The sequence below is a fragment of the Lynx canadensis genome, chromosome A1 (assembly GCF_007474595.2).
Source record: "Lynx canadensis isolate LIC74 chromosome A1, mLynCan4.pri.v2, whole genome shotgun sequence".
Lineage (NCBI taxonomy): Eukaryota > Metazoa > Chordata > Mammalia > Carnivora > Felidae > Lynx > Lynx canadensis.
In genome coordinates this window covers 10,203,378-10,217,778 of record NC_044303.2, presented here as the reverse complement: position 1 = coordinate 10,217,778, position 14,401 = coordinate 10,203,378, and the positions used below count along the sequence as shown (strand labels likewise).

The 14,401-nt window shown below is 43.2% G+C and overlaps 1 protein-coding gene across 1 annotated transcript in view; it reads right to left on the bottom strand.

The window, feature by feature from the left end:
- Positions 1 to 14,401, bottom strand: part of B3GLCT (beta 3-glucosyltransferase) — a 121,590-nt gene that overhangs the window by 57,792 nt on the left and 49,397 nt on the right. Inside the window, exons 7-8 of the mRNA XM_030308872.2 lie at positions 8,886 to 9,022; positions 1,360 to 1,423 (exon numbers count right to left, since the gene is read on the bottom strand). Of these exons, the coding sequence (XP_030164732.1) occupies positions 1,360 to 1,423; positions 8,886 to 9,022 (201 nt within the window). The remainder of the gene's footprint in view (positions 1 to 1,359; positions 1,424 to 8,885; positions 9,023 to 14,401) is intronic.

Genomic DNA, 14,401 nt, shown 5'->3' with positions numbered 1-14,401 from the left:
ATGAAGTCCAGAAGGATACAAAACTGCATGATATGGGGGCACCTGGGTGGCTCAGTCAGTTAAGCGCCCGACTTCGGCTCAGGTCATGACCTCCCAGTTCTTGAGTTCAAGCCCCGCATCGGGTTCTGTGCTGACGGCTCAGAGCCTGGAGCCTGCTTTGGATTCTGGGTCTCCCTCTCTCTCTGCCCCTCCCTCTCTCACACTCCATGCCCCTCTCTCTCTCTCTCTTTCAAAAATAAACAAACATTAAAAAAACTGCGTAATATGTTATTCAGAGATACAGTCATATGATGAAAACTATGAAGAAAAGGAAGAGAGAATTCAAGAAAGTGTCTAGTGAGAAGGAAGGGGACACAGGAAAGCAGCACTCAGGTAGTCTCACAGCGACTGATGACGGACTAGCTCTTAAGCCAGGAGGTGGGCTTTTAGATATTGTGACTGATCTTCACACCTTTCACATGGGTTAGAAATATTTTCTGTGTGTGCTTAATTTTTAATAGATTCCTGAACCTGGGTATCTATACCAAAGTTGACTTTTCATTAAAAATATCTAGGCAGGCCTGCACTTTCAATTAATCGTTCTTTCCTTTCTATGGGAGAGAAGAATGATTTTTTTTTACATGTATGTTTCTCCTCAAATAGGCTATTTCATCACATTCCAACACCTGAGAAGGTAAGGTGCTGCGAGTGCCCTTATTTGCTCCTGGCAGCTTGCCAGGAGCACATGTCAAGGTTGACCCCACCGCCCCAAGTACAGATTCCTGCAGAGGGAAAGGTGGGGCCGTTTTAGGCAGTGAGATGCGCCTGTGAATGAAACCCACAAAGAAACCTTAACAATGATTCAGGAATGATTCATGATGGGACCCCTGCATCTAGGACGACGGGTCACAGATGTCCACTAGATGCCAGGGGTGCTGGGGTCCATCCAGGCTGGCATGCCGCAGCTGCCTGCTTAGGGCCAACTGCCTCAGTTCTGCCCCAGAGGGCCAAGGACAGGGACACGACCGAGGCATATGTACGACCAAAGCACCGAATAAGACCAAAGGTACTTTTGCGACATTTGTGCATGTTTTTAGAAATCCGCCTCTGCACTCATCCACCTAGCTTTAAAAAAAAAAAAAAAAAAAAAAAATCAAGAATCACAGATGCAACCTTTTCCACTGTTCCTTCTCCACCTACGTGATGAAAGTGAGTTTAAAGAGAAAGACCTAATTTGCTGGAGAAGAATTACCTTGGTGGGGAGAAAATGTATAAATGCATTGGGAAGGGATGCGCTGGTAGGGAATCAAAAACACCTTTTATAGCAAAACACGTGAATTCTCAGTTGCTACAACTTTTAAAAAAGAAAACAAGACGTACCTCATGTTTTAAATCTATTGTGAAGTCGGATTTCAGGGATTCACTCCTTAACCTCTTGGTAAGCCTAGAAAACAGATACAATTTGAGGCCGTTTTCTTTTTTGTAATCAGAAGAAGCATCGAACAAGAATAACACATTCTCCAGACCTTCTAATATTTGAAAACAGATACAAGTACGCACTGTAACATAAAATTAAGAGTTTCACATTCCCTTGAGGCAAAGCACTTGTGGAAATGGAATTATTTGTTGACCAGGAACCGAACACAAGCCTTTGTGCAAATGGAACATTCATTGTTTCAACATCTGGCAAATAACGTAAAATACACTATAATAAACTAAATGCCTTAAAAACAAAGCCACAAAGTTTGGTGACTCCTGATAATCTTCACACCAAATACTGACAGAGAAAGAGAACAAAAAAGACAAAAAAAAAAACAAAAAACTTGCATGACAGAGAAACAAAAGTTGCTACTTTTCAGTCTCCTTCTTTTAATAACCCAAAGGAACTACAGTTTGTGGAGTTTTTAGGGGGGAGAGAGAATGTGGTTTCAGGAAAGGAGAAAAAAAAAAAAAAAAACATTTCCAGTCCCTTTCTTGGTTAAAAAAATCTTCAGCAGTCCTTTCGGTGCCAGTGAGAGCACCGCCGGTGCCCAGCTTCCCAGTACCGACCCAGCACTGTACCCACCCCCCCGCCCCAAGTGCACACCTGCCCACGCCTCTCCTGCTGAACATCTGCCTAGCACACCCACACCCAAACCTTACCTGGCAAACCCTTCTTCCAGATCAAACTCAAGGGCACTTTCTCTGCAGAACTTTGCCAGACTTGCCCACCAGCATAAGTGGAAACTTCCTTTGCTCCCAGAATAGGAAGGAAGCTCCATTACTTTGATCACATGTGCGACATCCTGTTGTGTATAAGTCCCCTTCTGTGCCACAGCTTCTTTGTATGGCCAGCACCGCCCGCCCACCATGCCTGGCCAAAAGGAGCACTCGGGGAGCTGCCTGAATGAATGAGGGCAAGATATGCTTTGATTCCAAGCTGGTGGGACGGAATTCCGTACGTAACCAGGCCGCTGAAATACATACGGTTCTGTATTTGTGACGGGGCTAGAGACTAGACCATCGGTCTCAATTACAACCCCCCTAACACATATTTTAACTGGAGAGAAATCACAGTGATTTTTAAAGGAAAAGTAGTAATAAGTGTCAAAACTCTTTACTGAGTTTTCAGCCTCATTGAGCCACAAAGATTTCTTTAAAAATTTACTTCTAACTCGAGGAAAGATAAAGAAGGACACGGGTTATAATTTATGTTTAGTATTAAAGCATTTGTCTCAGGGTGGATACTAATGCAGCTCGGCAGCAGATAGCTCCAAAAGCAGCCCGCGGAATCTCGGCCACATTCCTGTGCAATTCCTGCCCACAGACTTGTCAATAGGAGTGGGTGAGGACACGTACAGAGACAACGTTCTCAGATACACTCCCGATAGACAGTGAGAGAGAAAATTCTGCCCTGGCAAGGGATCTTGTCCAGTCTGATTTCTGCTCAGTTCGAGCCAGTTTTTAACTTTGGAATCTGGACTCCTGCTAAGTGCCTCCAAACTCTGAGCAGATCACCTTCATACCTGGGCTTACTGCCACAGGCAAGGGACACAGAATTGTGATAGGAACCAAATGGCATGTGACATCCATTGTTAGATGGCCATGCATGACAAGCCCCTTCTTACTAGACAATAAGTACCTCCGACTTGTTACCCTCAACATGCTCTCTACTTTTTTGACTTTTCAAGTTTCTTTCTCATTCCATTCTTGAAAATCTGTATTTGGGGGAAATCTCAGAGAGGCAAAACTTGAAGACCACTGATAGAATTTCTTTAAGATGAACACTGACTAATCTGAGGGTAAACAGATATATACACATTTTTTTTAAGTTTGTTTGTTTGCTTGTTTGTTTATTTATTTAGAGAGAAAGAGCACGAGCAGGGGAGGCACAGAGAGAGAGGGCGAAGAGAGAATCCCCAGCAGGCTCCACAATGACAAGATTGTGACCTGAGCCAAAACCAAGAGCCGGACGCTCAACCTACTAAGCCACCCAGGCCCCCTGTATACTGACATTCTGTGGCTACGTCTAGCAGCCCGTGGAGTCTACCATAACCTTAAGTGATGGTTACCTCAACATCACCAACTTCATGTCAATGAGTCGGTCTCGTGAGCCTAAGTCGGTCACCTTGAAAATATGGTCAAGTCCTAAAAGTGTGCAAGGCATTCACCTAACTTAAAAGGCAAGTCCTAAAATGGGAACTAGGTTTCACTTTTCTATACAAGACAGCACAAGGGTTTTCCAAACGCTAAGTGCAGTGACCAACAATACCAGGGAAAAAAAACAATTAAGGGCAGAAATTCCAATTACTTTGATAAAATATTTCCTCATTAAATATTCAGTTCCTGGAAAATAGGACATTTGATATTCAGCTTGCCTATTTTTAGAAGGCATTAAGTCATGTCCCAATAATACAGCTCTAAAGACACAACCACCTAGACTGGAAATTTGCAACAGACAGAGGGCCTCTTCAACTTCAAGTTCCTAGCTGACTTTTACAGTCCCATTCGTGAGCTAGTCAAAAGAGCAAACTATTGAAGGAAATCTAGGTAAGTTTTACTGGTGGAAAAACAACAGAAAAAAACAGTAACAGTGTTCTGTAAAAACACCTATTTGAAAAGATCGTCTTATTGTAAATGTCTCCAAAACTGCAAGTACTTTTTTAAAATTTTTTTTTTCAACATTTATTTATTTTTTGGGACAGAGAGAGACAGAGCATGAATGGGGGAGGGGCAGAGAGAGAGAGAGAGACACAGAATCGGAAACAGGCTCCAGGCTCTGAGCCATCAGCCCAGAGCCTGACGCGGGGCTCGAACTCACGGACCGCAAGATCGTGACCTGGCTGAAGTCGGACGCTTAACCGACTGCGCCACCCAGGCGCCCCTGCAAGTACTTTTTTATCGATGCTATTGTTAGAAGATCACACAGACGGATTACCAGGAAATGTTAGGCAGTGTTAATCCAAAACTCACTAATGTGGGATTACTAGGGCAAATGTTTTTGGTGGGAAATAGTCTATAAAAGTGTGTGTTGTAAAATGTTTTTAAGTAACCAGTTTTTCTGATGACTGGAGCAGGAGAAATACTTAAGCAACGGTTAACAGTTGCCCTACCTGAGTGGGCCATAAAGTCAAGAAAAGGAGACAAAAGGTGGGGGGAAGGGTGACTTCAGTTAAGCGTCTGACTTCAGCTCAGACCATGATCTCATGGTTTGTGGGTTTGAGCCCCGTGTCAGGGTCTGTGCTGACAGCTCAGAGCCTAGAGCCTACTTCAGATTGTGCATCTCCTTCTCCCTCTGCCTCTCTCCTGCTCTCTCTCTCTTTCTCTCTCAAAAATAAACAAACCTTAAAAATTAAAATTTTTAAAAAAGGAGACTCCTGTAGCGGGCACTGTTGATTGCCTACACAATATAGGAGCTTCCTCTTCCTTCTTCCTAAGAGACTTCTCATTTTGATTAAATTATTGAGCCCTATAAATGGGCTCCAGGGTCAGAATTCGTTTGATCCCAACCAAAGCACTGAAATTCCCTGCAGCCATTAATGGTCCAGGAGTTGGTACATGCCTAAAGTTGACCCCACCAACTGCGAGCAGACAAGATCCAACTAGAGACTGAAGATAAGCACTTACATTCCATGATTAGAGAGCTTCTTCACTGCTGAACATAAGATATATATACAGAAAGCCCTTTTTGCCTTGAAAATCAACAAAGGGAACCAGATTCAGGATGAATTGATGATGTATGTGGTTGCAGGATGCTGTGTACTAAGCATGAGAGAGACAGAACCAGCGTCCTCAATAACAGGGCAGAACCCCTACATCGGCCAACATAGACCTCACCTTCCAGTTACAGTAACGATATCTTCTTAATCCAGCATGCTAACTAATACAGTTTCTAATAACAGGGAGAAACAGCACATTAGCTTTGGAACTGGGAGAAAACAACTGGGAAGATCCAATTCTGCAGCCAGTGGGGCTCGTGGATACTTTATGCCTCTTTTAGTTCTAAGAATAATACCAGGTTCTTAAAGAATGTATAGAATCTCCTATGAGAAAACCATTTCTAAATAGATCTTGGCCACAGGACAGTTGCTATGCTAGATGGGTTACATTATATTTTCTTTGATTACTTGCCTGCATCCCAAGAGAAAGGAAGTATGGTAGAAGACACCACTATGGTAGAGCCCACATTTTTGTTTTGTTTTTGTTGGCAGGGGAAAGGGAGGGGAGGCACACCAAAGACCATGGATGTTAATTAACTACAAACATTGTGCAGCTTGTTGGCAACCGTTCAGCGTTGTAAAAGCAGACGACACGGAATGCAGAAGGCTGACTGGTGCCTTACTCCTCTATCATGCCAGAGTTACGGGGGAAGGGCTGGACATTTCCTGAACTTGAACAAAAGACCAGCCTTTTGGCCCCAATTCCCTTAGCCGCAGTTCCTTACATACCCCGCTGCAGTGGGGCCCTCGGTACTCAGAGTAAGCTGCCGCTTGCCCATAGATGTTTTCAGCACCTCGTAAAGAGGACGAGAGAAGCACGTGCCCGTGGGACCACCTCCACAGAACACCAGGTCATCCATAACATAGTCTCCCCTTAATAAGACCAGTATCTTGGCTAGTGCAGAACCTGGAGCACCGGTTCGCAAAGGCCCTGGCAGTGAGTCAGTGGTGAGCATGAGGTAGTTATGAGCGTAAGCCAGAGCCAGCAGAACCCGCCAGGGCTTTGGCTGCCTCTACATCTTATAAGCAGTGAAGCCGGACGGCAGAATTCATAGACCCAAGAGGTTTTGAAGAACAGGTTATGCTTTATTGCCTGCAAGGCAAGCAAGGAGTTGGGCTAAACGGTCCTTTAAGAGGATTCTAGGAGTCAAAGATGGTGCAAAACACAGACTACTTTCACTCACGTGGTTTAAAAGTAAGTCAAAAGGAAAGCGATACTTGGGGCGCCTGGGTGGCTCAGTCGGTTAAGCGTCCGACTTTGGCTCGGCTCATGATCTCGCAGGTTGCGGGTTCAGGCCCCGCGTCGGGCTCTGTGCTGACAGCTCAGAGCCTGGAGCCTGCTTCAGATTCCATGTCTGCCCCTTCCACGCTCATGCTCTCTCTCTCTCAGTAATAAATAAACGTTAAAAGAAATTTAAAAATTTAAGAAAAAAAAAAGGAAAGCAGTACTTAACAGTTATTGATTACATCTAACTCAGGAAAAGGTGAAGTGCATTCCGTATCAAGGCACCACCAAGGTCCTTGCTAGATGGGGGAGGGAAAGAAAGTGAAACTATAAACTACCGGATTTGTTTCCCAGATGAGTGGCTTCCTGGATCGGAAGGGAGATATGAGGAGAGGGTTATACGGGCTTCAGAGAGATGGTTACAGCCCAGGCTTGCTGCCCAGGGTCACGGGTCTCTGGGTTTCTCTCCAGCCCTGGGAGAAGAGTGTGGCGTCTGCGCTCGGAACAGTGCACCGCACAGGACAGGGTCAGCTGTACTTGTCCCTCTCTCGGGGGACTTGGTCCTCCGGGAAACAGAAGATGACAGACTGACGAAGGGCTTCTGAGTCACAAGTCAGAGAAACCACAGCCACCAGAACTTCTGGAGAGAAGGCAGCCCCCGTAGTTCCAGGCTCTGAAGCCACAGGGTGAGGACAGACCCAGAGGAAGGCGACCGCCGGGGCGAAGAGTCCCGAAGGCCCAAGGAATGGCCGAGGGGCTGCGGTGTGCCACTCGTGGCTCCGGAGAGTCCAGACAGAACACAGGGAGCTGAACTGGGCCCAAACACAGGGCTGCAGGACATACTGGGAGAAGAGTGTCCTGGGGGCTCCCACTCTTCGAGCGGCAGCAAACCCAAGCTAAATGAATTTGAGAATCAAGATGACCCTGGGCCGCTGAAACGCAGTATTTTCCCCTCACCCCTGCAGAGAGCAGAGAGCAGAGCCAGGCCAACCAGTGCAGGGTGAGAAGGAAATGACAACTCTCTCTTCTCGTTGCCCCTCCCCTCCTGCCCAGCCCCTCCAAGAATGGGGCCGGGAAAATGTATGAGCCCTCCTAGGCATGCCTGGCACAGGCTGGGGGCAGGGCATCCTTGCCCGGGAGTCTCAGGATGGGTCTATGGGTCACACGTTTTAGTCGGAGATAACAGAATCCACTCTGGCCAGTTTGGGCACAAAGTGCACTTATTAATGCATATAGTTGGCTGACAGAATTACTGGACAGTCTGAATAGACAGGCTCTAGGCTGAGATCCCCAGAACAACCTCCAGATTTATACTCCAGAGATGGGTCGTCAAGGAGCTGGGGCCTCTGCCACCGTCAGGAAGTACCGTCTCGGCTGCCAGCCCCCAAAGGACTCCTCCTCTGTCATGACCTCTCAAGCCAAATGGACCACCAGGCACCGTCTCCTTCCCCATATGACTGAGAGCATCTGCCTAATGGAGGCCGTCTCACTTGGCTGCTCTCTAGCAGCAAGAAAGGCTACACAACATGGAAGTTTCGTTGTTACTGTCCCTTTGCGGATTCTACATTGGGAAGGAGGGTCTTACATCGTTAAAAAAAAAAACAAAAAAACAAAAAAAACCACTTTCCAATGTCAAGGGAGTAGTCACCAAGTGTTGGCCAGCCACAAATGAGAAGGTAGGACTACCGTGCCTACCCAGCCCACATCCACCACGGGCTCAAAGGGTTTCTGAGACTCTGAACCCTAGAAACAACACGCCCAATGTAAGAAATAACAGAAACCCTCCATCTTTGAAGATACAAAGGCCACAACCGCTTTACCAACTTTCTCTTCCCTAAAGAACAAAAAACACATAATAATCTGAAGCATTCAAATTAAAAGCCTGTCAACAGTCATGGTTCTCCTGAATTACAACTTAATTATCTTTCCTTTTCACCTTGAAAAAAAGCATTATTGTGATTATACACACAAATATCTGGGCCCGAATAGCTATGGAGCCTCTGATTAAGTGTCCCTCTTGCCTGGCCCATGTTTAAACGTGTGTACCCACGCACATAATCTGTCATCAGCTCCCACCCCCGGGCAATGTCACTGATTCATCTTCTTCCTGACAATCAAAATCACATCTGTAGCTAACCAGATCCATTAATAATAGTAATAACCCCTCTGGGTGTAGAGTTCTCAGAGTACTTATGTGCCCTCCCTTGGTCCCACAATTTATTATTCACCTTATTTTGCAGGTGAGGAAGAGGAAATAAGGAAGGGGTGAGTCATCAGTCTGAGGGCACTAGTAAGTGACAGAGCAGAAGCAAGAACCTCAAGGTTCCTCAGGCCCCTGTTCCAGGTCCTCCGGCCCCACCACACACTGCCTCGGGCTGCAAAACTCACTTGGGATCCATCAGTTACAGGACTCAGTGAAACAGAAGTTGAATCGCACATACACACACACACACACACACACACAAAGTCTAGTAAATCCTTACTTGTTTACAAGTGGAATACTTAGAGCCCAGCCAGCAGCGAAGTCTGGATATTTAAAAACAGTAGGATTTTCAGAAAAGGCATAATGGTGAATTATTGTAGATTCTTCATCATGTAATGCTTTTCCTAAAAACCATTCCTGTCAAATAAAGATATAAAATGTCATTTTCTTAAAAAGCCATTTCGTATAGGACCAAAAACAAAGTCACGTCATTAATTTTAGTTAATTAAATCCTCTGGGCGATAGAGAATTAGCACAGATTATTACTTTCTAAAGCATTTTAACAAAAATGCAATACTCTATGATAAGCAAGACGGTATAATCTTTACAAAGAGAGTAGCTTAGTATATTAACAGGATCAACGAAATGGCATCTTTATACCATAAACATGTAGAAGTGGCATTTTATAGAAAATTCCACATCAAAATACTATTAAGGCAAAGAAAACAGTGTTCCTTTATGCCATACTGAGGTCTGCAAAGGAGAATCTGAAAAATCCCTTCCAGAATCAGTGCCTATTTTATTCATTTATTCATTCAGTTAACATTTTTTTTATATATGAAATTTATTGACAAATTGGTTTCTATACAACACCCAGTGCTCATCCCAAAAGGTGCCCTCCTCAATACCCATCACCCACCCTCCCCTCCCTCCCACCCCCCATCAACCCTCAGTTTGTTCTCAGTTTTTAACAGTCTCTTATGTTTTGGCTCTCTCCCACTCTAACCTCTTTTTTTTTTTTTCCTTCCCCTCCCCCATGGGTTCCTGTTAAGTTTCTCAGGATCCACATAAGAGTGAAACCATATGGTATCTGTCTTTCTCTGTGGAGAAACGGGAACCCTCTTGCACTGTTGGTGGGAATGCAAATTGGTGCAGCCGCTCTGGAAAGCAGTGTGGAGGTTCCTCAGAAAATTAAAAATAGACCTACCCTATGACCCAGCAATAGCACTGCTAGGAATTTATCCAAGGGATACAGGAGTACTGATGCATAGGGGCACTTGTACCCCAATGTTCATAGCAGCACTCTCAACAATAGCCAAATTATGGAAAGAGCCTAAATGTCCATCAACTGATGAATGGATAAAGAAATTGTGGTATATATACACAATGGAATACTATGTGGCAATGAGAAAACATTCAGTTAACATTTAACATTTATTCCACATCACGTGAGAACGCAGCTTATGCAATAGTGGGAGACACAGAAAATAAGTAAATAAAGCAGGTTCATTTGGTGACTGCGATGTGCTGTGATGAAAACACATTACCCAGGGACTTCCCAGCAAAGAAAGGGAAACCTCTCATGAGCTAACATCTGAACTGAGAGTAAATAATATCAAAGGGCTAGCTATGCACAAATCCAGGGAAGAGCCATCAAGGCAGTTAATACACAGTCCCAAGGTGAGAAAAGCTTGATACCTTAGATAAAAAAGGAAGTCCAATGTGGCTGGAATACAGTGGGTATGGGGAAATATGGTATGAAAGACACAGTCAGGGGACAGCCGAGGGTGCGTTTTAGACGCCCGTGAAAAGCAACACAGACTTTACTCAAAGTGCGGTAGAAGACTTACACTTCTGGCCACAACAGAATAACCTGGATCGGACCCGCTCTCCCACTGAGAGCAAGTATTAAAGCTGGAGAAAATACTTAAACCAAATAATCACGGGCATCGGAAAACAAAGACAGAGAGTAGATGAAGAAAAATATCCGAGAAAGAAGGGAAGCCCATGCATGGGAACCCCATAGTCACTCCCCCCATGGAATTTGCTGGTTCCCATAGCAGCCAATGGCACACAACAGAAGGCAGCAGCTGGGACCGTGCAGCCTGCTGGACTGAGACAGCGGTTGGGGCTGGAGGCTGCCAACAAGGTAGAGATTTAAGTGGATCCGGAGAAAGGAGTCCCAAATTCTGCATATGATTTCCCTTCAACTCCTAGGCTAAAAAAAAAAAAAAAAAAAAAAAAAAAAAAAAAAAAGAAAAACAAAAAAATAAACAAATAAACAAACAAAAACCAAGAGAAGAACCAAGTGGAAAGCAACAGTAGAGGGCCTAATTGCTGACCAAAAGCTCATGTGCAGGATCTGCTGGAAGAAAGGGATCTAGGAGTAAGGGCAATCTGTATAATAGACCTACCTAAACACAGTCTACAACCCGGAAAAATATTGCTCGTATGGAAAGGAATATCATCCACAGCCTCTTCAATTTTTCACATACGGTATCTAGCATTTAGGGAAAAACTACCACATGTGCCAAAAAAACAGCACCAGAACAAAAACAGAGAGAAATGAGATGCACAGATAAATCAAATTCTTCCGTTATCAAAAAATAAGTAGTATTCACATATTTAAGGAAATAGATGAAAAGATAAAGAATTTTACCAAAGAGCTAGAATAAGAAACAAAAGTCAAATGGAAATTCTAAAACTGAACACTGCAACTGAAATTAGGAATTCAGAGGATATTGGACATAAGAGAAGGTAGGATTAGTGACCTGGAAGATAAGTCAGTAAAAAATATCCAGATTGGTGTATAAAAAAGAAAAAGAAAGGAGGACAATACAGAAAAGAGCATAAAAGCAATATGGGACAGAGTAAGAAAGTCTAAAACCCATGAAAAATTGGAAGACCAGAATAGGAGGAGAAATAGAATGAAACTGAGTCAACATTTGAAGGAATACAGCCTTAGAATCTTCTAAAACTAACAAGAGTCATCAAGCTGTAGATTCAAGAAGCTCCCTAAACACCAATAAAGATAAGAACAGAGGAGGCCACAGAAGCAGGTGGTCAAAAAAACCAAAGATAGAGAAAAATCTTAAAAGTAGCTTGAGGGGAAAAGGGTGGACACATTTCTTTTAAAGGAACTAAAACAAGGCATATGGTTGAATTTGTAAGAGAAACAACAGAATGTGAAGGACAATAGAACAACATCTTTACAGTGACAGAGGAAAATCACTGCCACCCTAAAATGCTGTATCAAGTGAAACTATCTTAGCTGGAGGTGGAGGAGGCTTTTGAACAGGTGCGTGGTATGATCTGAATGAGAGGCGAGATTATCAGGATTATTAGGCTAGATTATGGAGATGCTAGCTTATTAGGATGGCAAGAGTAGAAACCAAGAGGCCAGTGAGGAGACCCTAATAATTGTCGAGGCAAGAGAGGATGGTAGCCTGGACCAGAGCAGTAGTATTAAATATGGAGAGAGGAGGAAAGAAAGTGTATTTTGGAGGTAGACCCAATGGAATATGCCAACATGGGGTTGAGGGAAAAAGAGGAATCGATCACGAGTCCTAGGTTTTTTTTTTACAGGAGCCACCTGGATGGACCATGATGTCATTTCTGAGGTGAGGGAGACTGAAGGTGGGAGAGGTTTAAAAAGGGCATTAGAGTTCAGTTTTGCACATGTTGGATTTGAGATTCCGATGAGACAAGCGGAGGTATGAAGCAGGCAGTCTGACCCAGGAGCAGGCCACGCATGGCTCACTCCCTTGGTTCCTTCGTATGCTGTTCAAAAGTGACCCGATCAGCAAGGTATTCCCTGAACATCCCATACGGAATAGTCAGCCCAACCCCATTCTATCCCACATCGCTCTCATTCTGCTTTCTTCTTCTCCGCAGTTCTTATTACCACCTGACACGCTGTTTGCGCTTTCGCTCCTTGCCTATCTCCCCTGTCACAAGATCATTCCCCTCCTTGTGGACACGGAAGCTGTCCATTTTGCTCACTGCTGTATCCCCACCAGCATACCTAACGCGTAATAAGTGCTCACCGGTTTTTGTTAAATGAATGGAGCAAGCCCAAGAAAGCTTCAAAAGGCAACTACCCTATTAAAGAAGCGAAAGTAATTAAACCAAACACCCTAAGTCCTAAATGCTTTGCATATTTTCTCTATTTCAACCATCACCACCTCACTCTCGGCTCCTTATCAGAAAAACGAGAGCAGGAGGGACACGGTGTTGTTTCTTCTGCTTATGGGTGTGTCCCCAGTACCTCCCAGGCTCTTGGTTTCAGTCAATTCAGCAACAGGTCCTAACTGAACACATGTAAGCCATCAACAAAACTGTGTGTGAAGGTTACAGAACTACATCATGAGCTTCTTCCCGATGCTTTATGGAGATTTTAAGTCATCACTGGGCAAGAGGGATAATTATAAGGCAAGTGGCTTTGGCTTAAGATAGAAAATTCGTGATCCTTTTTAAAAAAAATCAATACTATAGCACTTTATCAAACTGGTAAATGTTACCCAATGTGAAAATCATCACATTTAACCTACCCTGTCGATATAGCTTGTTTAAAGAAAATAAAACACTCCAGGAGATTTTCAGCACCTTTCTCACAAACCCTTCACTGTTACAATCTCCTGTTGCAAATACAATTCTATGCAGAACATGTTTCTATGTTTTAACTCCTAATGGCAGTGTCCAGCTATTATCTAGTATATAAGATTGTTTTCCAATATTTGGAAAGGGAGGAGATACTGTAAACTAATTTAAGGGAGAAATTAATATGGAATCTGTTGGAAAGGGCACTTCCCCTATCCTTCTTAATGATTTTCTTAATAGCTTCATAATAAAGACAATTATAATCAAGATAAACTGTAAAGGAATAACTCAGAGAATGTTCTATAAGTATCAGAGAAATACTCTTTACCAACACCCTGGTTTCACCTCTATTAAAAAAAATGTCAAGACATTTCAGCAAATGCATGCTCACATTAAAAGCATATGGCAGGGAAAAAAAGAAAGAATCCAGCAAGACACAGAAATTTATAGAAATCACCTGGAAAGGCAGTTTAACAAAGATTAATTACTTTAATAAAGATCAAAATTTCTCATTTAAAATATTGTATAACAGCATAAATTTGCATAAGAATGACAAAGATATGAAAGGGGAAAAGACATCAGAATCCAAAAAAAAAAAAAAAAAGGCTGATGCTCTAACATACGACATAATTATTATTTTAATAGAGTTTATTTGTGTCACTAGCAAAGCCGGGTTGGCTTTATAGCTTTGTTTCTAAAATTTCAAATGGTAGGGGGAAAAAGCACACTGGTTTGAGCTAACTTAAACATTATGTAATCTTTATTTCCTAATGCTAGTTTCAAAAGAAATAAAGCATCCTAGATTTCTTTTTTAAAGGCTGAGTTCAGAAGAGAGGAGGAAAGCATCTCATTTTACCTCTGTTCTGTACTTGCTTTTCATGAACTTGCTTTGAACTTTTAAATTTATCCTTCCAATTTTCATTAAAAAGCACAGTGAGTCACCATCTTCTGCACAGAATTAGAGCTATGGATAATGGAAAAATAATCTCCAGGTGAAACGAACACTAGGAGGAGATTAAAACTCCTATATCCTAAAAAACATTTGGGAGTTTTTCTCGAGTCAGAAGGAAACACAGCAGCCTAACAAATGTTTTACACGCAACATGGCCAAAGTACATGGATGCTGGTTAGCATCATCTGAAAAGATGGGATGAGACGCATTCGTAATTCTCTTCTCCTTCGAAGGATTTTTCTTTT